We start from the raw sequence: 27,605 nt of genomic DNA, 5'->3' as shown, positions 1-27,605 counted from the left end.
CACATTCAACAGTCAATAACATGTGGTGATGAGAACTATTATATATAGGAGTCATAATCAGCCAAATCATAATCTAGTTGAACAGCAGACCCAACACGTTAAACACGTTATAGATGATCAATTTTATTACCTACAATATAACATAAACAACCAGAGAATGACAGTTAGAAACTGAGGTTGGTCTAATTGGCCAGCATAAGAATCAAACTGTAAGCTCTGGTTTCACTAACCAAGGTAACACACAGCCTACAGAGGGGGCTAGTAGCAAGCTATAGAGGTATCAGGTTTTCATATGGGAGCCACAGGAAAATAACAGTAAAGACACTGATGGTGATAGATCGGCTGAATGCACTACAGATGGCATGGACACTGTATTACCACACAACAACATACCCTGGATCAATGAGCAACACAATGAGCTCCTTCTGAACACAACCCAAGACCAAGGAGATAGTGATCAGCTTCAGGAGGTTGAAGCTCAATCTTTAAACCAGTGAACAACACTGAGGTCGTGCACACGCATAATGTTCACCTGGATTACACAGATGTTATCTAAAGGAAGGGTCAGAGCTGCTCCCTTTCCCTCAGGAAGCCCAGCTCCTTTGACGTCTACACATGTTTTATCAGTCAGTGGTCAGTCAAAATATCCCACATTCATGGTTCCCAGAAGATGTATCCCACAGTATATTGATTATTAAAGCGGAACTATGCAATATTTTAACCTTAATTAAACAGCTTCAGAGTAATTGTGATGGTTAGATGACTTGTTACAGGGAGAATGGAGGCTCTCTGCCTTCCATATAGCGACTCTTGGCCGAAAACCAGCCTTGCAAGATCAGAGCCTCCGAACCAGTGCCCCAGATCTCGTCATGGCAGCACCACGACACAAACACACCCTGCAACCTGTAATCTCTTGTTTATGACTGATAAAACTACAAAATATACACATAATAACGCATACATAATATATAACATCATAGCCTGCTCCATGGATTGCTTTCTCACCGGTTTTGTTGACAACAAATTAGCAAAACAGCAGAAAAACTACTTGCATGGTTCCCATTTAAAGGAGACATATCATGCCCCTTTTCCACAAATTTAAATACTTCCCAGGTGTCTTAAAGAAATACCCCAAGGATCAAACATCACACCACATTTTTCATCCTCTCAAAACAGCCCTGTTCAGAACGGCTGGTTTCAGTGCCTGTCCCTTTAAATGCAAATGAACCACAGCTTGCCCCGCCCCTTCTACCGGTACCAGGTAGGGGTGGTTTTATGCAAATTCAAAAACTAATGACATCATTGTCAGACAACTGAGAGAACAGTTTGTAAAACCACATGGGTTAATTTTCACATTTTTGGGGGCCAAGTCAAATACCCAGATATGTTAAAGAGCCTTCAAAACGTGATATTTCTATATGTCCCCTTTAAGCTCTTGAGCTGTAGGACAAGGTCAAAAAATACACAAAGACACAATGAAGCATCATGGGAAGACTGTAATATGATTGGCTGTCTGTGCTGAGGAAGTTATGGGAGAGGGGGGGTGGGGATGTGACCCACCACCAGCAGCAGCAGCAGCATCCCCAACCCCAACCCCAACCCCCCTATCCGGGGGGAACGACCAGCCACCATCTGCTGGTAAGGTAACACCACTGGTGGGACCCAAGTGTCCAGCTGGGAGGACACTGGAGACCAGAGGAGCAGAGCGTGGCTGAAAGCCATTAGACTCCATCAATAAAAATCCTCCAAGCTCCTCCGGCTACGTGGTGATTCACAGGTTTATTTGCGAATGGCACATGAGGAATCGGCCGCTTTAATCACAGCAACACAGGGCCGAGGTCACACACTGAAGAAATGAATGATTTGAGGGAGGAAGAATTTGCCCTAACAGAGGAATTCCTCCAATTTCCTCTATAAACATCCACCTGTTAAAAAGCTGCGAGCTGCAGACGACCATGTGAATGAATTCAGAAACAATCTGCGACGAATTCAATACAGGATCTGACATTTTATTCGTCGGTTATAATTTGTTTTGTTTGTATCTGCTACTTATTGGAATGTGAGGAGCCATCTGCGTCTCTTTTCTCGTGGGGGGAAGTCATTACAGCAGATGTTTTGCAGCTGCAGTAAATCAACGTTGTATAAACCGAACATCCAAACAGAAATGAATGAAAAAGGAAAAACCTGTTTTTGTTTTTTCTTTTGAGCCCCTGAAGAAAATGATGCATTGTTGGTGTAAAAGTCAAGGAAAATCCACAGTGGACCATCGTGGACCATCAGTTTGATGATGATGATGATGGTGGTGGTGGTGGTGGGAAGGCCGGAAGAGTGAGGTCGTTTTAGGCCGTAAACTCTCGATGCCCCTGCCCTGAACTCTTTAATTGGTGGAGACTGATGCCAGACCGCGGTTGCACGCCACTCTGCTACATATAATCTTTGCGTTATGTCCTTTATTGTCTCAATAGAGACTTTGATGTAACTCGATTATGACTTTAATTTACTGCAGCCGAGCGAGGTTCCTACAGTCGGGGCCCATTAGGTTGTTTTAGGCCTAAATTTATAGCTTGTCCTTCTATCTGACAGGTGACTCTGAGGCCGAACGGTTGCTGTAAAGAGTTAATGTAAATCTTTGACCACGAGACTGATTCCAGAGGCAGAAGGAGGCGGAGAGAGATAAGACAGTTATGATGCAACAGCTACTGGGAGTTGTACAAGTCAGACGGAGCTTCTGGGAAGACCTGTCACTGGGGTTTCTACTAATGATTAAAATAAGAGATAATTAGATAATACGAGTTTTAAGACAATTAACTGTTATTAATTGTAACATGAAATTCATTGTACAAGGGCGCTCTGTTGAACTGCATTATGGGAAATCTGGGGGCCAGTGTTTTGGGAGCTATAGACCAGACTAAACTCAGGATGTTATACTCATATATATTTGTGTATACTAAATTGTATATCCTATAAGTCCGGGTCTACCTTCCCTAGAGTTCCCATAATGCTGTTCAACTGAGTGTCCTTTTTAGAGCTCTATCTATCTATCTATCTATCTATCTATCTATCTATCTATCTATCTATCTATCTATCTATCTATCTATCTATCTATCTATCTATCTATCTATCTATCTATCTTGTAAACTGTAAACTTCGTAACATCTAGCCTACTGCACGTCTGCCCTACGGGGGTCAGAGGTCAGAGGATGTTATGATGGTGTGTAAAACCTTTTGAGACAAACTGTTTGTAAAAACAGGCCATATGCTACAAATCTATCTATCTATCTATCTTGGATTTATACAGCGCTTTTGCCTAGAAAAGCGCTAAATCCAAGCCATTATTATTATTAAGCCATCTATCTATCTATCTATCTATCTATCTATCTATCTATCTATCTATCTATCTATCTATCTATCTATCTATCTATCTATCTATCTGATTGATTCCTGAGTCATTCAAATCAGTAGAAGCACTCCACACTTTTTTTAAAAACTAAATTGGCACTTTGAAAAGTCACGTGACCAGTAGCCTACTGTAACACTGATAAGAGTCAAAAATGATGAAATTGTTTTAAATTAATTTTCTTGCACAAATGTTTCATCATTGTTGCCTTTAATTCATCAGTGCTCATCTTCATATATCAACTACAGCATGTGTTTTTCTTTTTGCTTTTATTATCATCTCACCTACATAATGCGCGCGCGCGTGTGTTGTGTGTATATTTGTGGCTCTTTATCATAGGCGAATGAGAGAGAGGGTGTAACTCTCTCTCTCTCTCTCTCTCTCTCTCTCTCTCTCTCTCTCTCTCTCTAATCGTCCAACAGTTGCTTCACCAAGTAGGAAGAGCAGAGCACAGTCCCGCTTTACGATCCGCGAGCTGCACTCTCTCTCCCTCTCTCTCTGTCTCCGTACGCGTCGGTCGGTACCGGGTCCTCGGTGTCTTCATGGAGCCGGTAACCGGAGCTGCTGCACAGTAGGAGCTTCTGTTGTCGCCTCTTTTTTTTCTTTTTTTTTGCGCCATGGAGGAGTGCTGCTCCCCGGAAAGCGAGAGGATGGAAGCGTGGCTGGACGACCACTTGGAGTTCACCCACTCCTACTTTATCAGGAAGGCGTCAAGGTAAAAGGTGGAGGAGGAGGAGGAGGGGGGGGGGTAGAGGTAGGGGGTAGGGGGGGTCTGCATGTTTCTCCGGTGTGGACACGAAACATTAAACCTCAATTACTGTGTTTATGTGCAGTCTCGTGCGCGTGAGTGTCTAGTTTCCAGTGGGATTTCTCAAGTAAATAAACTCAGTTTGCCTCCATTTCCTGTGTTTTGGTTTACACTGAGGTTTTTTTTTTTCTTTTTTAATACAGGTATCACCTTACCTCTCTATTAAAGACAGGAAGTGAGTGAAACCCTGCACACATCTTCTCCTAATTGTAACCACAACCTCCTCCTCCTCCTCCTCCTCCTCTTCCTCATCCTGCCTGGTGGAGCTACCTGCAGATTCACACCATATGTCATCTGGCACTAGTTTCACTTGTATCATTCCAGCCGTTCCCTTCATAACGCCTCAGTAACAGCTCTGAGCGTTGCACCGGGCCTTTTAAACATTAACTTTTACTGCTGTTTAATACCCAGCGTTCAGTCGAATAGGTCCTCGGTGATAATTATACAGGCTGCCGCCATAAATCCAACTACTTTGCTCTGTTGCAACCTCCACCTCCTTCTCCCCTGAACGCATTTCTGAAGCTAATTAGCCAGTTAATTTGTTAAGCAAACATAAATTGCAAATAAGTCTCTCTAAAGCAGTTGCAGTGGGGGTTTTTTTTCTTCCCCAGAAGCCATATCTGGGCATTTCATCAACCCTTGGCAGCATTTCATCAGGTCCCTCAAGTTCTGTTTGTTTTAGTGAAAAACCTCCTCAGACCCATTTATCCACTTAAAGAACCATCTTCATCTTTGGATCCAGGCACAATGACGGAACAGATACAAACTCTCCATCTTGAAACCAGGCTCCATAAAAAGCGTTGTCACTGAGGAGATGTTTGGGTTTTTGTGTTTTTTGACCGCATGACTAAAGGAGAAGTTGATGGGCTCGGGCTCGGGCTCGCGCTCGGGCGGCGAGCGAGAGGTTTGCACACATCAGCCATTCTGCTATTCTGGTTGAGAGGCATTTCTTAGAGAGGTATTGATTTAGCCACACCCCCCTCCCCACCTCCCCCCCTTCCCTCTCTCTCTCTCCCCTGGATACATTAGGGTCGGCTCTGTAGGGAGGCCGGCTGCTCGATTGTGGGAGATGGAGAGTGAGTGAGTGAGTGAGTGAGTGAGTGAGTGAGTGAGGAAGGACTGAACCCGACTGGCTCCGACCCACGGTGCGTTCAGATAACAGCCCTTCTCTGTGGCTCTCCCAGGTTTTTATTTGCCTGGCTCGGGGCCTAAGATACCACGGTTAATTTCATGGCCCGTGCCTTTTACCGTCCTCTCCCAGGTTTGGGTTGCACTCAGGTTGAACAGAGCCCTTTGACAGAAAGGAAGTCACGTGACCCCCTCGGTGAAGGTTTGAAAAAAAAAAAAAGTGGAGCCGGAGCTCGAGGTTGTTGAGACAGTTTGTTGACTGATCAGAGAGCTTCTCTGTAATCGTATCCAATTTACTGCTCCCACACACACACAGACACACACCCTGTCTGACACAAACAAACACACTCCCACAGTAGATTTGTGCTGGTAAATTATCCACACAAAGGTTCATCCCAGAGACCATCCCTTTCATTATCTCTGCTCTCTCACATTTTATCTGCAAAAATGATATTTCTAGGTCAATTATCTCAACAATCACAGGCCATGTTCACTGTAGCACTGAGATGTTATCTGATGTTTCTGTGGAACATCATGTGAACCAACATCTCTGCAACAAGGGACCCATTCCTAAATTCCTGATAACTTCTCACTTTTTTAGTTTTAATCTTAGCAAATAAAAATGGTCAAAGTGAAGGGATGTTTGGTTTATTATGGCCACAGGATGCTGTTAAATTGTTTTCCACCTGTCAAAGCCCTTGAGAAGCAGGTCACCTTTTCCTGGTGCTGCATGTTCCTCTGTTTTGAGCAACATGAAGATCTTGCACATGCGAAGAGAAGGTCTTGTTGGACCCATCGATCCTCTGTGACTTCCTTTGACCTCACTTTCAGTCTGATGTAAACTGTTGTAGTGCTGCACTTCAGCCTCTTGTGGCTAAGACGAACACTACAAAAACAAACACTTGAAGACGTCATGTGACCGTGACAAAGGAGTTTAAGGGGTTTTAAGGGTGAGGGAAAGTTCTCCCAGATATTCAAGCCAGTTGTCTTACCACCTACCGCTACCACCCTGACCCTGTTTTATCTTCGGCTATAAACTTAGAGCGAAAATATGTCACTGCCATAAATTCCTCAAGTCATATGCAACAAATTCTTCCTATCTTCAAAGACTTGTTGGTCAGTGGTCAGTGGCTAGTGTCGGTTAATGTTTTCAAAGTTTGGATCGATTCTGTTTGAAACAAATATCGTATGAATCATTAATGAAATATTGTCATTGTTATAGATTTGGGAAATCCGGAAACTTAAGATTGTATTGCCCTTCTAGTAATATGAAGAGTCACTTCAGACTTTGACAATGTGTTCACTCCTTCTGTAATGATTGTATTTGATTGATGACGTCTTTAAAGCAACTTACTTGGGAATGAAGCTAAAATCTTACCATTGTGGCCTTTGCACCTTGTGGTTGAGGAAATATCGGTACCACTTTAAAGGCCACACATTAACATTGTTGGATCAATGTATCACAACTGATTGGACCGTTTGGTTCAGGGTCAGGTGGTGTTGAGAGAGTTCATCATGGATAAATTCATGCAGATTGTTTTCTGTTGGAACCAGTTGCTGCCTGTTTGGATATTTCACACAACTAGAGTTGGGACCATTGAGATCAAGTGTGAGTTTTTTGATGTCTGAAAATGTTGTCGATTATTTCATAATTCAGTTGATTGGTTTTCATGAAGCTGATTCACCTGCTGTTCTTGTTGCCCATGTCCTTTTCACTGTGTCGTCCAAATTTAGCTTCTTTAATCAGTCACTGCTGGTTGTAGTTTAAATGATCAAAGCGTGATGGATGTTTGTACTTGTCTTGGTAGTAAATGTTCTTTTCTCCCAGGAATAGACGTTCTTTGTATCTAGAAACTCTTCTTATCTAAGGGGTCTTCCATGGTAAGGCCTTCTAGAGATGAATCAGAGAGTTTACCCTACGCTACATCAGTGCAGATGAAGTATCTTCTATAGTGCATCTGATGCAGTTTCTTCTCCTTCGGACAGGGAGATGGTTAATGCCTGGTTCGCTGAGCGTGTCCACACCATCCAACCATCTGCCTCCAAAGAAAACCCTCCACAACAACGGGCCTCCCAGTCCTCGACAGACGTTGGTCCTACCGCCACCATCCTCCCACCCTCCATCAGCCTCCTGGACAGCCGCTGCCCCTCCCCGGCCTCGGTCAACAGCCCGGCGCCGGGCACCCCGACCCGCAAGATCTCAGCATCGGAGTTCGACCGCCCGCTCAGACCCATCGTGGTCAAAGACTCTGAGGGCTCGCTGACGTTTCTTAGCGACACGGACCGAGAGACTGTTCCGCTCCGGGGCTCGGTGATGGGCGAGGGCGGTGTCGTCGTCGGGAGCGGTGGTGGTAGTGGTGGAAGTGGCGGTAACGGCGGTGGACGTGGCGGTGACCGCTGTGCCAGGCTGCTGGAGCTGGTGAAGGACGTGTCGAGTCATCTGGACGTGACGGCGCTCTGCCACAAGATCTTCCTCCACATCAATGAGCTCATCGCTGCCGACCGATACTCACTGTTCCTGGTACGAGTCCAGAGAGAGGAGGGGGGGGGGGGGGGGGGCAAGTTGTAACTCAGAGAGCAGAGCAAGGAGTCTCTGAAAGCTTCTGATGTAAAAAGCTCCAGATGTTTAGTGTGGATAACTTGGTCTGTCTTGGTACCTTTCTGACCGGACTAGAAGAAAAGAACGTATTTACTCAGTCCAGTGTTACAAAAGTAGGTTAGATTAGATCATGCAAAACTATAGAAACTGCACGCACATCCACCAAATCTAAAAAACTGGGTGTCAGACAAAAGGCAGGCAAAACAAAAGGTCCCCACACCAGAAGCAGCTCCAAGGTTGTTCTTTATTATCACCTTTTTGTGTGACGTTTCGGGTACAACCCTTCTTTAGACATGAACCAGGTGAACAAACATATGAGTATACCCAAATAGGAGGTCACCTGACAAACCATGTGATACAAAAACAATGCTCTTTAAAGATAAGTACAGGTAATGTAACAGAACACTGTTTTTGTATCAAATTGATTTGTCAGGCAAAAAATAAAGAATAGCCTAACCTTGCAGCTGCTTCTGGTGTGCGGACCTTGTGTTGTTTTGCCTGGATTAGATCATGTCCAACAGATTTTTTTTCTCCCTCCGAGGCAGAATTCATTGATTTTTTTTATTGATGATTATGAAGCTATGTGTTAGCGTGTTAGCAAACAGCTGCTAATTTACCAGCTAATATAAAGAGGCTGTGTAGAGCTCAGGGACCTGAAGGGTTTGCTGCTGGTGTTTGCTGCACCTTATAATAGTAATTCTATCAAATCTATCAATTGATCATGCATATGATATATTTTAGCGCATATTTGTATATCATTATGTATATCATTTAGGATTTTTCTTATATTGGATCCTTAAATGATCTAAACCTGCAGCTGCTGGAAATAAGCCATAATTCTCTCTGAACAGGTTTTTATTACACATAGAGCCTTGATCAAGTGTTAATATAGATTATTGATTAGTGACGCTTTAATTTACCTAGTATTATTTTATTTTTTTATGTCAGGAACAAAACCTGGAACCATGACTCAGTGTAGTATATAATAGTGAGTCTCATAGTCTTTGAAACAGATTTATTCGTTCTTCAACCTATTGTCTTAACTCAGAAACTTTACTTTACACAATAAGAAGCACAATTAAGTGTATAACAATTCATTGTGTGTGTGTGTGTGGTCCCAGGTGGGTGAGGACAGCTCCAACAGGAAGTTCTTGGTCAGCCGGCTGTTTGACGTGGCCGAAGGATCCACATTGGAGGAATCGTCCAGTAGCTGCATCCGGCTGGAGTGGAACAAGGGCATTGTGGGACACGTGGCTGCGACGGGCCAGGCGCTCAACATCAAGAACGCATATGAGGTTTGGATTGTTCACGTCGGTCTCTGTCTCTGTTTCTTTGTGTTACCAGTAACGTTGTGCAGGTGCAGCTGCTGCTGCTGCTGCTGCTGCTGCTGCTGCCTCTGATCGGTGTGTTGAATCAGACTGGTGTTTGCTCTGAGGTGTATGTGATGGCTCATGCTGACAGAGCAGACTGGAGGGGGTGAGAGGGGCTTCAAAGGAGGGCAAGTGGGTCGCACACACACACACACACACACACACACACACACACACACACACACACACACACACACACACACACACACACACACACACACACACACACACACACACACACACTCGCCGCGGTCTCTGGTGACATTTTGACCCCTGACGTTTCTAGTGTATCGACCAGGTTTCAACATGAAACCTCTCTCCCACTTCAATCAATGATCAAACTCGGCAAGATGAGAATTTAAAGGAAGATGAAATACACTTTACTTTTTTTTATTTTTTTTTTCTAATATGGAAAAACACATTTTTGAAGTCTCATAATTCGTCTCATCTCCACTGTGTTTGATGTATTGTAAACACACTTCCAGGTGTTTACACATGTGTGCTGCCGCCCAGCATCAATAACTGACCGGTGGCCTTTAGAGAGCTATTTATAAACCAGCCGTTTGTTAACACCACCAGGTATTTTGTCATTGATCTCTGCGGTGTTTAGAGCTGTTACATCTCAACTGTCGGCACCCGGTTTTATCACTTATTTACATTTATGAATATTGATCTTTTTGTTTATATGATTATTTGTATGGGAATTACAGTGAAGTTATATCAGTGATTTAACAGTTCATAGTAGTGGATGCCATGACCTCAGATATTGATGTTACGGAGTATTGATATGGTTAAATATTCTGACAGGTAAATGTGACTTTAAATTATTCTAACCTTTATTTAAACTTGGAAATATATTGAGGAGCAACCTCATTTGCAATGTAGCCGAGACAAAACAGTACACAAAACATTTGAGGACAAGACACAACACGAAACGTTTGAAGCATACAAAGCATAGTCCGAAATCCGAAATACCAAAAAGTAAAGTGGCAAAGATAAATTGAGAAGTCTAATTAAAAACAGGAGCAGTTGGAGGTAAAATAAGATGCAGTTATGGATTTAAATTGTCCTAATGATAAAGGTGTGGTAAGTTTCAGATGGTTTTGCAGATTGTTCCAGGTTGCAGGTGCACAGTAAGAAAAACTGGACTTTCCAAATTCAGTATGTTGTAAATTTCTTGGATTTGTCATTAAAAACTGCTGTCCTGGATTGACACTACATTTCTCTCACAAATATTACAAGTGTGTGCATGGGCCTTCAGCTGGATATGGGTGTAGACAGTCTGTAGCTTTGGGATCACATCACACATATCAAATATATTTTACTCCAGCTACAAGCTTGTGTTCATAAATAGACTCTTTGTTTGCTCCCGTGAAGATAGTAAAAGAAAAAAAGAATGATTCAAGTTTATAATGGAAACAGTTTGTTTTCTGCAGCATCATCTGCACCGGTGTGGTTTATCATACGTGTGTGAGTTCATGCTGTGGAGCTTTCTGCTTTTGATGGCACCGCTCTGAGAGCTTCATTTGTATGTGTGTGTTTGTGTGTTGGCACCTTGTGAGTGCACTTGAGGATTCAAGTGTTTCTTGAGTGCGTGAGTGAATATGTATGTCTTTGCATGTGCATGTGTGTAATTAATGCCTATTAACGTATGAATATTAATGTGTTTGTGTGTGTTTTTCTACATAGAGTGTATGGATGTCTCGCTTTATTTGTATGTATGTATGTGTTTAGCTCTGTTATTGTGTGTATTTTCTGTGCACACAAAAATGCACATAAATTAAAACACGTGTTTAAATCAATATTAATGCATGGTTAAGTATGTGTGTGTGTGTCATGCTGTTTACTAATTGATTCAGTTAATGCACAATTATCTGAGTGAATATGCTGCAGGCTATTTGTGCAAGTGTGTATGTATGCGTGTGTGTGTGTGTGTGTGTGTGTGTGTGTGTGTGTGTGTGTGTGTGTGCGGCTGCAGAACCTGATACTGCTCCCAGGAAGTCAATCTGCGTCATCTGAGGGACTCCCCAGCTCTCTGATTGGATCTTTAACTCCCCATTAGTGTGCTCAGGATTACATTGATTTCAGCAGCGCAGTGACAGACACGCCCCCATCTGCCTGTTTACATCAGTGTAACCCACAGTGGGCCGGACTCAGTCAGCTGTTACCAGCGCCTTCACTGTGCTGCATCAGAAATAAACTCTTTGTTCGGATTTCACCTGAACTCACCAAACGTTTTTTTTTTTAGAGTCCCGAAAATAACTGTGTGTAAATTTAGTCTGGGTCTAAAGTGAGATCTGCTGTGGTGACATCCTGTAGTGGTCTGTTGCTAAGGATCGTTAGCTAACACTAGACCCTGAGAACAACCAGGACCTAAGTGAAAAAAAGAACAAGCCGCTGATTTTTGATGAAGAACAGAAGCTACAACCTTTCATAAAAATACTTTACGGTCTGTTTGTGCAGAACAATCTACAGTTTCACTTTCTGTTGCCTCAAGCTACCAATGCTGTTGACCACACTTCAATTCCAATGGGTCACACAAGTTTATTTGCTATTGGGACGATGCAGGTGCTGAATGGGAATGAGACGGTTGCATTGGATTGAAACTAGCCAAGATACTTGTGCTTTTGCTTTGTGTCATGTCATATCTTATAATGTCCCCAGGACTTTTATGAACTTCACTTCGTTCACAGTTGACGTTTATGGACTTGTTGCCAAACCAAACTGATTTTTTTCTGGCTTCTTGTCCCATGTTTTCTGGTGTAGCCTACTCGGTCTGTCCACGAGAATTCGAGAACATACGTTGTGTAAATGTATGTCCCTGATACGGCTTGGCATTGGGTAAAGTGGTAGGAAATGTACAAAATAAGCCCTTCTGACCCACGGCCAGAAGCGGTAATTAGCCGAGTCCGGGCGTTGTGGTATATGTCAGTCACAGTTGTGGCTTGTTGGACTTCCACTTCATCTGTGTATCACCCAGAGAACTGAATCTTTGCCAGAGTCCAGGAAAGTCTGTCTTTCCTGTGGACGTCCGTACTGATTGTTTTTGTTCTGGCAATTTAGATTGCATGGACTGACGCAATTTGGCCAGCTTCTATGGCCTTATGTTGGACTTGTGGGACAGTATATACTATGATAACGGTATCATCTTTCTATTTTCCCCCTGTTTCCATATCCCGAAGATTTATGCAGTGTTCCAATGGTATTACTTTGTTTTTTAGTTCAGGGTTTCTTCTCCGTAGTTCATGCAGAACCAGTGTGTGTATGAGTTCAGAGTTTGAGGTTGTTAATGCGTCCTGTGTTCTCGCTGTAAAGTAAATCTGGGACATGTTAGTTAAAGTTAGACCTTTGTTTGCAGCAGTATCTGGAGACCTTGAGGAGCCCAGTCAGTGTGGAGTTGGGGGGAGGGGCAATGATAAAGGTCTGTCTAAAACGTGAGCTTGTGTCTCAGGACTCTACAGTGTGTTGAGAACCCTGGAATACTAGGAACCCTGCCACGATAGATTCATTACAAGCTGATCTGACCTCTGAAAAACCAAAACTCAGTGTAATGCTGCTTACATGTTTGTTGTGTTTGATTTTATACACATAGAGACATTGTCCCCTTGAGTTTATGAAAGAGTCTACTGGTCAACAGAGAGATGACGAGTGTTTAAAGGTCAGCTGGTGGGTGGGCGAACAGCACACTGAACAAAACATCTCTACATCCATCAGGCCTTAAAGGACCAGTGTGTAATTACCTGAATCAAAGGACTCATTGTGTTTCAATTCTGAATATTTTGTTCATATGTTTGGCCTCAGTTTGAATTATTTGGTGTTGCAACAAGAATACTGCAACTATATCAACTGTTGGTCTACCACTGCTATTTGGTTGGTTGGGTTACTGGCCCTGAAATGTGTTTATGCTCTGCTTCCCCAGGACTCCAGGTTCAACGCCGAGGTCGACCTGATCACAGGTTACAAAACCCAGAGTATCCTTTGTCTGCCAATCAAGAACCACAGAGACGAGGTAAGACAAGACTTCTCAGAGCTGAGTGAATCCTACCATACCAGATCATCTGTACCAGATATCACACAGGGGCCCTTAAGACCTGACAACATCAATACCTAATTAATCAAGACACGTGTTGGGGCCCCTATAATGTCAGCTGATGTTATAATTCAGTGGTATGGTAGATACCAGGCTGCCTTCTCCAGAGAAATGCTTGTTTCGTTGATGGGAGCAGTTGGGATTGGGCAGCCCCCCCACAACCATACATGAATAAGTCATTTAGCCGATGGATGGATGGATGGATGGATGGATGGATGGATGGAAGGATGGAAGGATGGATTGATTGATTGATTGATTGATTGATTGATTGATTGATTGATTGATGGATGGATGGATGGATGGATGGACGGATGGATGGATGGACAGAAGGATGGACGGATGGATGGATGGATGGATTGATGGACAGAAGGATGGATGGATGGATGGATGGACAGAAGGATGGATGGATGGACGGATGGATTGATGGATGGATAGACGGATGGATGGATGGATGGGCGGACGGACGGACGGATGGATGGATGGATGGATGGACAGAAGGACGGATGGATGGATGGACGGATGTTTGATGGACAAAAAGCCAGGAGATCCAGCAGTAGAGATGGATCCATCAAATCACCTCTGTCTTTGTTTTTCTGTTTTATCCATCTCAGGTGGTCGGAGTAGCTCAGGCCATCAACAAGAAATGTGGGGAGGACGGTGCCTTCACTGAACAGGATGAAAAGGTGAGTAACGTTCAGTTTCACTCACTCTGGACAACGTTCTGTTAATGTTTAAAAAACCCAGAAACTTGTTAGCAAGATACTTGAGATACTTGAGTACTGGACTCCACCTATCCTTCCTCCTATCATCCATCATCTCTCCACCTTCGCTTCCTTTCTCTCCTCTGCCCCCCTTTTTTTCGCTGATTTATCTTTTTTCCACCCGGTAGTCCAGTTTCGTATCGTGTCTGTCCTTCCTCTCAGACGTTGCTCTGCTCTTCCCTCGCAGGACTTCTCGTCCTACTTGGCCTTTTCGGGCATCGTCCTGCACAACGCTCAGTTGTATGAGACGTTGCAGCTGGAGAACAGACGCAATCAGGTGAGTGTCGATGTGTGTGCCTGAAGGTTTGTGTATGCATACAGACATACACACACACATCTTATTTGTGTATGTGTGTGTGCGCACAGGTGCTGTTGGACCTGGCCAGTCTGATCTTTGAGGAACAGCAGTGTCTGGAGGTTTTACTGAGGAAGATCGCGGGAACCATTATGTCCTTCATGCAGGCCCAGGCTTGTACCGTCTTCATTGTTGATGAGGACTCAATGGTCAGTACACAAACACACACACCCATGTATACAGATGTCACTTTAAAGGTGTTAAACATCTGTGAGGTCTTTATTGGTGTTTGAAAAGAGCACGTTATGCTCATGAGCTGCTGTATTTCAAACTGGACATCCATGTGTCGGCTCTAACCTGTTAACATGGAGGCTGAAATGAAAACCAAGGCTGTGGTACACAATGACATTAGCTTTTTTAATCTATTGGTTGCTTTTTAGGTAAATAATATGTTGAACTAACTTTCTTGAACTGAAAACACACCAAAAATCAAAGGTCTGACTCCCTGTGTAGGATTGATAAGTGGGCGTTAATCATTTGGCAACCACTCCGATAAAACCTACCCTGCTTTATCGTCTATTAACTTTTATATGGGACTATAATTTGAAACAATTAACATCATATTCCACCGGTGGAAACTTCAAAGTAGTGATTAAAATCATAAACCCATTGGGAAAATGTTTATCAAGGCAGTAAATCAATTGAGATAAAGGATAATTTTCTTCTATAGACTCTAATACAACCAGTGGTGTCGCCCCCTGATGGCCATTAGAGAGAATGCAGCTTTAAAGCATTTCTGCATTTGCTTCATTTTCCAGACCTGCAGTCAACGACCATTTTTATATACCATCTACTTTGTGTTCATACTGTATGTCTATGGTTCAACATTTACTCTCAGACTTTTACAGGCCTTTTTCCACCATGCGGCCCCTTCAGGGTCAAATGTCTGTAGCTTCTCAGGCTGGACCCACGGCTCTGTGGACGTGAACATAACTTCACTCTTTCCTGTAGAAAAGTCTAGTAAATGACTGAGCCGGTCTTCACTGACCCCCAGCAACAATAACACAGGAGTTTTTTAAGACATTTGCCTGCGTTGGCTCACTTCAGTTTACTGCAGCGTGTGGCATCTGTTTGAAAACAGCGTTGTGTGTCCTTACCCAGTATCCTCTGTATCTTTGAGTGCGCTGACATTTTTGTGGCGTGTGTGCAGGGAAATATATTTCTATTGTGTGTGTGAGTGTGGTAGAGAGAGAAAGAGAGAGGGAGGGAGATGATGATAGGATCTGGCATGTGGCCTGACACTGGGAGTGTTTTGCTCTTCTGTGTTGTTTAACTCCCAGCAGAAATACAGTAAATCTGGAATTGGCTGCAGATTTCCTGAAACATATTAGTCAGTGTGTGTGTGTGTATCTCTGTGCGAGTGTTTGAGTTTACGTTCTGTTCATTTCTTACTATACTTGTTAAACAATCTGGATTTTTCCACAAGAACCAGAGCATTTCCACTGGCAAAAATAATCAAGTATTGTGTTGTTATATGTGAATATTTTAAATACGCCATTATGCAGATAATCATGAACTATTTGTTACCTAATGATTAATTGATATCTGTCTGTTCTTTAGTTACTCAGTATTATCTAACCTGTAGTTGTCAATTCAGGAACTAGTACGACTATTAATGGTTCATTATTTATCAGATCATCCCTGATCCTTTAAGATTTCATTTACTCCTTACACATACAGTTAAGACAGATGGGAATGGTTTCAATCTGAAGTATGACTATAAAATGAGAGTTATTACTAGTCATCATTTGGGGAACATGACAGTCTGTATCAGATTTCATTGGACCAAAGTTATTGGGATTCCGTCTCTGAGTGTTTTTACCAAATTTAAACCAACCCATGTTCAGAGAAACCTTTGACTTGTCGGTGGCACTAGATGAAAAGTCAGGGAACCATGAGGTCCATCACTGACTCACGGTTCTTCCTCCGTGGATTTTGACCAAATTTCACTTGAGTAAATCTCAGAGTTGCTGATGTGTTTCAGTCTGACCAACTCAGTAACACATTAGATGCATAATGTTGGCTGAAAGTACCAGATTGCAGTCATTGTTAAAATGATTGTACAATGCTATAATAATACAGTTCTGCAGGAATGAGTTCAAAGACCCAGAAAGTTAAAGATTTATTGTACTACACAAAAATACTCCAGTCCTGGGTTCTTTGAGCTGCTATGTCATCCCCTCTCTCACTGTCCCTATTGAATTAAAGGCAAAAACGACCTTTTTTTCAGTCAAACAAACAGTCAGCATCATAAACTATTGGCATTTTATAAAATTTTCTTCATAAAGGGGCATAGCCTGATGTTAACTGCAACTCCATACGTCCCCACGTCTTTGTAACTTAGAGATGATGTGTAACTGGATGTGAAAACCCAGAGCACCGTCCCTTTGTCCCACTTCCAGAGAACAGAAGACGACAGGTTTGTTTGAATATGCATTACCCAGTCTTCAACCTTGCCCCCCCCTTTCAAGAGACCCCAATAAATGTCATGACCTCCTCCCTTATATGTTTAGAGCAGCTTTATTACCCTCCCTGCCCCTGGATAGATCACTGATGCTACAGAATAAACTGGTGTGTATGTGCATGCGAGAGCAGGGGGAGGAAATGTTTCCAAAACGAAGAAGCCTTGTCTATCTTTAACATCCTGTCCCCACCTCTTAAAAATGGAAAAAGGATCCTTTGCGAGTTTTTTTTTTTTTTTTTTTTTTTTTTTTGCGAGAGCAGATTGTAGAGAAAACAAGTCCCTATAAGGGGGGAAAGAGGAAAAGAGCACTGGAATTTGGAAATAAACACTCCTCCTGGCGAAGGCTGGATAGGTAATAGATCAACCTTCCTCTCCTCATGCTGCATGGGCGGCGGGGGTTTGCAGCAGTGTGCACAGTCTCTCAATGCCCAACTGGGTTAGGCTTAATTGGAGTGAACGAGGAACCTGAACACAACACGAGATGAACCTCAACCAAACCTGTTTGTCTGAGTTCAATCAATGTAGACAGAACTAAACTCCTGTACGTGTTCTGGTTTCTAAGAACGGTTGCTAAGCTAATGTCACCTCCATCCACACACCTCACAGTCAAACCCACTCTTTCTCTTTCTTTTTTCTTGTTTTTTGCAGAACTCCTTCTCCAGTGTCTTTCACATGGAATACGAGGAGCTGGGTGAAGTCCTAGACGCTCCCAAAAGGTAAGGCCCCTCCCACCTCCCCCACTCTGTTTCAGATGAACTGGTATTAGATTAAAAAGTCTTACTCCAGATATCTCCACCGGTTATTGGTGCTGATGTTTCCTTGGGTTTGCAAACTGCCCTTCTTTTTCCTCTGAGATGACGTTTGCACAAAGATGAATTATCATAAGGAACAGAGAGTGAAAAGACAGTGTTTAACCCCTTAACACCCACTGGCCCGTGGGTCCTGTTGCTATTAATCAAAGCTGAGGCCCATTGGACCTTGGACGGTCCAGTTGGTGTTCAAGGGTTAAAGAGAAAAGACGAGTCAGAGCTGCTCGGTTCCAGCTCTGGTAGATTTGCTGAGCTGGTTTTTCTGTTCTTTGGGATCTTCTTCAGATGATCCACCTCCCTCCACCTGCCAAGTTCCCACACACTGCTGGGTCTTGTTCTCATTAGTCCCGGCTGGAGCTCCTTGATCCTGATGTTGACGGCTCCTCAATCACAACCTGTTTATCAGTGGAGCCTGATACTGTCTGAGAGGAATCAAAGACGTTTTTTTTAAGGTTAACATGCAGATGTTCATGTTCATATTACCCATGTGTGATGAAATGTAGTTTTATGGGCTCCACAATGAGTTTCCATTATCAGCAGCCTGAGTATCTGTACTCTATTTATACAATACAACATATTTGTTATATAGCTATATATATTTTTTTTTTCGAAAAAAAGTTATATATTTAATTTGCAGGTGTCCTCATCCCCTTTTCCTTTCTGTTGCTTTTTGTGCTTATTTTTAAAAAATTGTTGGAAATTGGTGAATTTTACCAAGTATGTTTTGGGAGCTTTCTGTTCATGCTGCCATTTTGAACTGGGTTACATGATGTCTCCTTCCATTTCTAACTTCTTCTGGAGCTTATTTAGTCATTTTTGAGAAGAAAAGATCTGCAAAAAATGGACTTAATGCAACGTTTTTTGGCCATCAAGTGTCATCAAACTCAATCTGAGAATGGAAAACGCTGGTAGCTGTAGCTCCTTCCTATTTATTCCTCGAGAAACGATCGCGTTTCAAAGGCAGAGACACGAACAATCTCATAAAAAGAGAAGCACAGGATGACACAGAGAAGCAGAGGAGACGTGGAGATATAAAATGGCACAACGGAGTAAAAAAAAGCAGAGATTTTGGGGTTTACAAGGCGGAGGCTGAGTGGAGCGGGTCAGGGTGACAGGAGAGGACTGACGGAGGCAACAGCTGCAGAGTTTCCTGACATCAACTCCTGCTGCAGCCCGGAGGAGTGAAGAAGCACTAATCTGATTTAAGATGCAATCAGAGAGAATCCGCCTCCTTTCTCTGGGGTGGCCTGGCACTTCCCACAGCAGCAGCTCAAATCCAATCTAAAACTCACTGTGTGTGTGTGTGTGTTTGTGGAGAACAATTGGTTACAAGTTACAGAACTTTACAGAGTGACGACAAAACTTCAAATCTTTAAACAAAGGCTTAGCAGCCCCGATCGTTGTGTTTGAGGACTCTGACTCATCCACAGTTATGTAAGAAAAGATTGTTATTGTGCTTCTGTGTACATTCTCACTTCACCAGGAAGATTTACAACTGCACACATTTCAAAACACAACTTTATTACTGGTGCAACTTTTACTTGCAAAACAGTAAAATATAAGTAGATTCTAATCTATTATCTCAAGGTGATTGAATTGTTCATAGATCTGTGGTTACATCTTCACCACCTTGAGTCAATAGTGCGTACACTAACATCCTAAAACACTGATGCTGTTTCACATCAAAAACATGTTAAAGAGGAACTATGCAAGATTTGTTTAACCTTTATTGAATGTAAATAATTAATTAATTAAAGAGTTTAGGAGTAATTTGATGGTTAAATAACTTGTTCCAGGGAGAATGGAGGCTCTCTGCCTTCCACCTAGCGTCTCTTGGCTGAAAACCAACTTTGCAAGATCAGAGCACCGCGACACAAAAGCGCCCCCGTAACCCATAATCTCTTGTTTATATCAGATAAAACTACACAAATATACACACTGTTACAAGTATTTGATATATAAAGTTATCCCCCGCTCCATGGATTGCTTTCTTGCTGGCTGCATTGAAAACAAATGCACATGGCCAAGAGGAGGGTTAGCAAAACAGCAAAAAAAAGCGACCAGACTTGAATAGTTCCCCTTTAAAAAAACATGTTGAAAAACTGTTAAATAATGCAGGAAAAAATGAAACAACACTAGGTCACCTTTAATTTTCTTACTCTGTGAGCTAGTGTGAAAAAATAGCTCACTATTACTTATTGTTACACGATTTTCACAAAAGCCCCAAAGATGCTGTTAGTATCTTCTCACACTCACTGCAACTGCACCAGTTGTGTATGAATCCACCTCCAAATATGGCAGCATCTCCACCTGTTGACGTAACTTTTCTTTATCTTTTACATGTGAGCTACTTTTGAAGGTCGATGCCAGATTTGGGGTTCGGAGCCAATAACACAATGGGAGGAAAATAAAATAAAGTCAATAAAAAACAGGTGCTGACAGACGGATGAGCACAGTTTCTGCTTCTGATGGGATTTTCTTTGACAGTAATAATGAAATATGAATCAAAGCCGGCGTTTTCTCTTTAAACACAGTCCAGAGGACGATCTGACTGACTGAGGAGCCTTCAAAAGCCCTGGAAAACTTCCCTTTAAAGAATCTGGAAGCTCAGAGTTGATGCTGATCCGTCCTGTCCGGTGTGTTAAACACCGATGAGGTCACACGCTGTAGGACTGTTTGTCAGCTTTTGACCGGTTCTGTATGTGTGTTCACACTGAAACCCGCTCCAGACGGCGTTACACGGCTCAGACAGACATGAAGTCAATGAAACCTGATAGAGAGCACAGTTTGTGACCCTCTTTTTATTAGCTGAGCAGATGGACCTGTCAGCTCCTGTTGCAGGGGAAAGGAGGCTTGACACAGATTTTCAAGGAGCTGAAAAAACATCAGAGAAAGAGACAGAGAGAGAGAGGGAGTTTATTATGTGATATCACATCAAATCAATGTGAAAACACAGAAAACTTTTGTTCTTAAACTTTAAAGTTTGGCAAAATTACTGATTTCTTTCTCTTTTTTTTTAAAGGACCAACTCTCACTGTTTTTTAATGCAGCTGTCATCATCACCATGGCAACCAGCTATATACACAGCTGATGAAGACTTAGTCACTAATCGCATCTTTGATCTCTATAATGTTTACAGCTGCGATGAGACTCACACAGACACAAAAACAGACACACACTGAGGTCTATTTCTTTCCATCCATTATATATATATATATATATATGTGTGTGTGTGTGTGTGTGTGTGTGTGTGCGTGCAAACAGGCGGTTGTGAAGATGTCAGCAGTCGGAGGGATGAGACAGGCCAGATGTCTTATCTTATCTCTGCATCTCGTGGCTCGTTCTCTCTCCCTGTGTTTAGATCTAATAACTGGCTTTTAAACGCGGGCTCTGACTATGTGCTGGATTTTGTTTCTCCCCGTGATGCGATGCAGCAGCAGCAGCAGCAGCAGCAGCAGAAGTCGGGCTGCAGCTCCAGCTGGGTCACGGCTCGAGGGGAGGGGCCCTACAGGATGTTAGCTTTGACCAGCTGGAACCGCAGGCACGAGGCTTTTTATAGTGACATTATCCCCAGGCTGTGGCTTCCCGACACAGTTTCTGTTTCAGCAAAGCAGGAAGTTCAGTTGAGCTGAACCAGCGGTGGTGATCCGACTCGCACCAACCACGACTGCTTTGTTTTGGTTTTTTTTAAAGGTTTTTTTTTTTTTTTTTTTTGGTTGTGTTGTGGTGCTGAACTGAAGCGATGTCGTGGTCCTGTGGTGATGCCGGGAGCTGTGACATGTCAGTCACAGAGAAGATGTAGGGTTTAGTGTGTGTGTGTGTGTGTGTGTGTATGTGGGTGATTAAACATGAGCATTAATGTAGCATCACTGTGTGTAGTGTATGTAAGTCGAACCAGTCTGGACAAGACATATTGTTATAATTACACTAAAACCAAGCAACACACACACACACACACTGTACAATACAATAGTCTAGCAATAAGAGTCCTGAAGTAAAACTACAGTATTATTAACCAAACTCCAGATTATATACATATCCTATACATAGGCTATATATTGTTAGCAGGACAACACACTTGCTGTCCTCTGGAAACGCTGACACTAGGCCGTGTTGCTGCTAAAAGACGCTGAAGCTCCGTAAGGTGATCTGCACTGTTTGCACAAATTTGAGGAGAAATGCGTTCAGGGACACCCTGGGAATTTCAGTGTTGAAAACTTGAAAATTGAGGGTAGATAAAGTGATTTATTTTTCATTTTTATTGTGAAAATCTGTTGAATTGCAGATAAATGGCATTATTTTGTGTGTGTTCGTCACTTATGAATAACTGATTAGACTCATTGTCAATTAAAGGGAAACATGATAAGTTATTTATTTAAACATGGAGGTTAAATCAAAGCTGAACGTGAAGTGAATCCTGTGTGAGTGTGTGTCTACCTGTCATTTCATCGGCGTGTAGACCGTTGATGTATGTACAATCTGATAATCTGATCAATCTGATCAACTGATCTTAACATTGATCGACTCTGTCCCACTGAGACCTGGTTGCAGCTGTGATGCCAGATGTTTGACACCACGTTGTTGTTCCTGGTGTCAGAAATGTGGAAACTGCAGAGAAATTTAAAGTTTTTTTTATCGTAAAATTCACTTTTAATCCACAAAAGTTGCAGAATTCACATTAATCAGGAGAAGTTTTGCTCCTCATGTGTTTTTCATGTAAAGTCTAAATGTAACACACCAGTGCAGCTGATGTTGAGTCGTACTTTTACCTACTCACCTTCCTTTTATTGCTTTTCTGTCTCTCCTGTTTTATTTTCATTATTCTTTCTATTCTTATGATCCATAAACAGACACTTAATCACTTCTTCTCTCTCTCTCTCCCTAACTCGCACGTACACACACGTGCAAAAACCGTCCTGTTGCGGTGTTACAGCCAAAATCCACTCGCGCTCGTTCCTGCCTTAACCTCCTATTGTGTTTATATATCCATTTTCCATCGTTTATCATTATCAGCGTTATAGCCGACTCTGAGCTTGGACTTGAAACGACCACAGATAAGAAACAGGCCCATTAAGTGCTGACAGATGTGAGTGATGGCTTCGGCGGTCAGGGTGGACTCAGGTGCAGCTCCCAGGCTGCGGCTCCTCTCGTTAATCAGCAGATGCTTTATTATTTAGTGTCGTTAATGTGGAGCTGTAGGAAGCGGCTTGAAGAACTGTTCTTCCTCAAGTGAGTCACTGATGGAGAAACGAAGAACCGAGCAGGGTCAGGGAGACTTTTAAACTCAGAATAATGAGGTAGAAGTCAGAGAAGTTCACGTGGTCTTAATCCTCTTCAGTATCTCATGTCGTTCTTCACCTCTGGGTTTCACTGATTAAGTCCAGATGCCGTCCCACTCATATTCATTGACATCTGGTGCAGGGTGGTGTGTGGTTCCTAAGAAGCTCAAAATTGATTCAGGAATATGAATCTCGACTTCATTTTCTACAAAAATCAATTCACAAGATTGATTTATGATAACGTTTTTACTGCAGGGATTATCTTGCATCGCAGCATTTTGACCTCCATAGCCAGTGACATAGGCGAGATTATGTTGGTTATATGACAGCCGGGAGGCAGCTAGCACTGTGGCTAACAGATAAAGGCTAGCTAGCTAGGCAGCTAAATATGAACCAGTTTGAAATGGAGCACCCAGTCCCGTCCTCAACAGTGATGGGAATGCAGAGTTACGGGCACTACTTTTTTCAGTAGCAATGATTAACGAGTAATCAAAAAAGTTACCGTTTACCCCATTATAATGCCATTTCCCTTCAGGACAATAAAATGTGCCATTAATCCCTGTTACTTGACTCAAGAAGTCCCGTCACAAAATAATAAACCCATTAAAGTGTAGCTACCTTATATACAAGTTTTTTTAAGTCCATCAACTAGCCAGAAAAAAACGTTTTATCTGAAATTAACCAACTCACTTAGTATCCCGGAGCCTGCCTGTGCGGAGGGATAATGAGTGAGTTGGTTAGTCCCAGGTAAACGGGAGATTATGGTCATGGTTAGGGGGCGAGTCCAAATAATTTTACATATTTCAGCAATTTATTTTAAAAAGTAACACAATAGTTGCTTTTCCTGTTAATTAGTTACTTTTATAATGGAGTTATTCAGTTACTTATTCAGTTACATTTTGGGGAAAGTGACTGAATATAGGCTAACTAATTACTTTTTAAAAGTAACGTGCCCAACACTTGTTCTCAATGGAGGCAAGAGAGTACAAGCAGGATCTTTCATTTCTTTGGTGTCTACTGCAGTCATATAGAAAAATGACCTCAAAACAGAAATGTTCAGTTAGATTTATGAATGAACCGAATGAAGAAATGTTCTTGAATCAAGAATAATTTTGAATCATGAATCGATTTTGAGTCAAAGCATTAGTTATGATGAGATATGAGAGCCAACACGGCCAATCAGATGACAGAACAGCAGCACCAATCAAGGAAACTCACATATTATAAGATCATTTTCAAAGCTGCTTGCTCACCTCTCAGTAAACCTGACTATTTAAAGACACAGTAAAGGATCAGATCTGCCCCCCAAAATTTTCCAGAGCTCTTCCCTGACCCTCGGTTCTTCACTTCTTATCTGCAGCCTTCTTGACAGAGGTTGTAAAATGGAAAATCTCTGGAGGACGAGTCTTAAGTCGGTTATGAATAGCCAGTCACAAAGTTGTTTGTGTTGTGTGTCTCCTTAGGGACCATGATGTCAGCCAGATTAATTACATGTACGCTCAGTACGTCAAAAACACCATGCAGCCTCTCAACATTGCCGACATCACCAAGGACCAGCTCCTCCCCTGGACAGTCAGTACTCTCAGTAGTCTTTTATTTATTTTTAATTCTTTTATCTCTTGTCTTCTTTTCCCTCAGTAAGAACTCTTAATCCCTCTTGTCCTCCGACAGAGTGAAAACCCAGATCACGGCGACCAGATCAAGAGTTTGCTCTGCACTCCCATCAGGAACGGCAAGAAGGACAAAGTCATTGGTACGACCTCTCTCTTTAGCGTCACCATCAGATTAGACAAATATCTCAGGAAGCTAACACTCAATCTAACTATCAGATAGAACTTGTAATATGTTAAAATCAATAAAACACCACTAAGGACCGAACCATTGCTGGTTTTATCTCCAATCTTCAACACGCAGTACCGCGTGTAACCTCTAGGGGGCTTTCAGTCAGAACAAGAGGTTACCGTAAGCTTTGTTTGGTTTGGATTTCCATTAGCCGTTCAGGAAATCAAACAGGCCCGGTTGCTTATAACTGTTAGAAACAATGAATAAATAACTTTCACATTTAAAGTCAGTGCGATTACCGCTAACCTTTATTTTGTTTCTGATTTGTTCCTCTGATAACCAGATGTTCAGCAGACGTTTACGTTTTTAGACAATGAGGAATTAAAAGGTCGGTTTAGACAGAGCATCAGCCCGACCTTAAGAGGGGTGAACACTGTAAACACTGATCCCAGATAACTTCACTACTTAAACTGTCAATGTGGACTCTGGTTACTTTTCAATGCATTACATAAGCTTTAACTGTCTTAAATCTTAGCATAGCATTACTACTTTTACTGATTAGTCATGAATAGTCCTGCCAGTCCATAAATCTCAATGATTATCATCAGCCTAATCAGCCTGTGACCACGGATGTCCTTTTATAATGACTCAGCGTAAGTCCTTATAGCCTCTCCAACCTTTGAAAATCCTGATGTTGAAGCAGATCAGAGCAGCTCATGATTAGCGTTAGAAATCCATGTCCTTAAGAGGCTCAAAAACTCATAATTATATCTTATTTTATGATTATATAACCGGTCACTTACATAAAACTGGGATCTGATTTCCCTCTAAATGTTCTAAACTGGCACAGCTGAGGAAATAGTTCAAGCCACATACCCAACGCAGCTTTACATCTAACCACATATGAGGTTTATAGGGATATCAGATCTGGACGGAGACAGGGTCAGAACGTGTGTTTTTCTGTTTCTGTGTGTCCGTGTAGGTGTGTGTCAGTTGGTGAACAAGATGGACGAAGCGTCGGGCAGCGTGAAGGCGTTCAACAGGAACGACGAGCAGTTCCTGGAGGCGTTCGCCATCTTCTGCGGCCTCGGCATTCAGAACACGCAGATGTACGAAACCGTGGAGAGAGCCATGGCAAAGCAGGAAGTCACTCTGGAGGTCCGACACACACACACACATACACACACATGCCTGCACATGTTCAGTCTGTGGTAATAATGGCTTTTACCATATTGGCAGAATTTATTGTATCATTGCATATTTGAATCCTCCTTGTTTTATGAGTAGATTTTGTCATATTTCATATAGGAGCTGTTTAAGGATCTAATGGAACAACAATATCATGATGACTTATATTCAGTGTTTTGGTTTGGGGAGGTGAAATTAGCGTTTAGATGTCAATACAAAGACCAGAACTCACCTCTATTTACCTGGCAAACCTGACAGCGATGAAACTCTCTTCTTTTCCTGAGTTCAGAACAAAGACTAAATTAATATAAAAGGTCAGGAGGTCATTAAAGATAGACCTGGAAAAGACTTGGCTTGTTGTAGAGGCAATATTTCACAAGGTATCGTCTGCATAGAAAGACATAGCAGCGCTTACATGGAAGATGTTACTAAGATAGTTTCAAAAAAGGAGTGGGCCAAACACAGAGCCTTGAGGAACACCTTTATTGAACATTTGTTAACTTGATTTTGAGTTTGACCTCTATCAGAAAGATACAAATGCAAAGTTTTTTGAAATCCAATCCATCATGTATCTGTGACTTGACATATCTATGAGTTTGAAAGATGACTTTGAATGTTTTAGGGGATGAGGAGCAGCTTGGCTAAGGGTTAGGGTTTCTACAATAAACCCAAATATTGGCAAAACCACATTGTTCACGTACTTTCCCCTCTGCTGCTCTCACTAACACACACTGTGCTGGATGTGTCAGCTTCAGGGTGTCAGAGGTGATGCCTCCTCTCAGCTGCAGCTGACACCCACCTCCTCTGCTACTCACTGAATTTTAACCAGGTTTCACTCAAACTGGTCACTACCTCTTCTCTTTATCTAGTTTAAATCAAATAGTGAGAATTGAGCTTCATGCTAACGTGTTTAACCACATGATGGAAATAGCTTTTCTTCAGAACTTGAGGTTGTACAGTACTTCTCCAAAGTATAGCTGATAAATCAACGAAAAACGCTTTCCTTAGAAAATACCATTTTTATTCCTCAGCTCTGGCAGCAGCTGGAGCTGGAGGCATTCAGAGTCCATCCAGCTGTGTCTATGTCCATATGTCTCATTCTCGAGGAAACACAATATCTCAGTTATTCATTGGGACTTAAAGACGAAACTGATTAGATTTTAATAGCTACGTTTTCTTATGTATAAGAGACGTTGTTCCTTCCATACCTTGACATGATTTGGCGGTATGGAGAGTATGGACAGAACAACCTCTTGTCTTATACGTAAGAAAACCTAGCTATTACAATTTGTAGAAATAATAAGCTCCACTGAGCCTGATTAGATTTTAATCAAAGGTCAAGATCACAACAACCTCACATATTCAGGTTTTTGGCAAAATCTCAGTAACTTCTTGAGGGAATCTCTTCATATTTGGTACAAATGTCAACGCATTAATACCCTCTACTCAATCATGATGAAATTTCATACTAACGGTAAATACTTTAAATGACTCTGGATAAACAGGGATGAAATCTGAAACTCGTCTCAGAAACAGAGGTATGCAGCCACGAGGAGGTGATTCTAATCCCAAACC

At 42.2% G+C, this 27,605-nt stretch overlaps 1 protein-coding gene across 1 annotated transcript in view; it reads left to right on the top strand.

Moving 5' to 3' along the window:
• Nucleotides 1-4,014: 4,014 nt before the first annotated feature.
• Nucleotides 4,015-27,605, top strand: part of pde5ab (phosphodiesterase 5A, cGMP-specific, b) — a gene marked incomplete at its 5' end in the record, with an annotated part of 37,975 nt that continues 14,384 nt past the window's right edge. The window contains 11 exons of the mRNA XM_083992672.1: nucleotides 4,015-4,112; nucleotides 7,320-7,854; nucleotides 9,054-9,227; nucleotides 13,222-13,311; nucleotides 14,004-14,075; nucleotides 14,341-14,430; nucleotides 14,520-14,657; nucleotides 17,621-17,688; nucleotides 24,524-24,632; nucleotides 24,732-24,813; nucleotides 25,825-26,000. Of these exons, the coding sequence (XP_083848798.1) occupies nucleotides 4,015-4,112; nucleotides 7,320-7,854; nucleotides 9,054-9,227; nucleotides 13,222-13,311; nucleotides 14,004-14,075; nucleotides 14,341-14,430; nucleotides 14,520-14,657; nucleotides 17,621-17,688; nucleotides 24,524-24,632; nucleotides 24,732-24,813; nucleotides 25,825-26,000 (1,632 nt within the window). The remainder of the gene's footprint in view (nucleotides 4,113-7,319; nucleotides 7,855-9,053; nucleotides 9,228-13,221; nucleotides 13,312-14,003; nucleotides 14,076-14,340; nucleotides 14,431-14,519; nucleotides 14,658-17,620; nucleotides 17,689-24,523; nucleotides 24,633-24,731; nucleotides 24,814-25,824; nucleotides 26,001-27,605) is intronic.

Source organism: Trachurus trachurus (genome assembly GCF_905171665.1).
Source record: "Trachurus trachurus genome assembly, chromosome: 18".
Lineage (NCBI taxonomy): Eukaryota > Metazoa > Chordata > Actinopteri > Carangiformes > Carangidae > Trachurus > Trachurus trachurus.
Note: the sequence above shows the minus strand (reverse complement) of the source record. Positions and strands in the feature narration are given on the sequence as shown.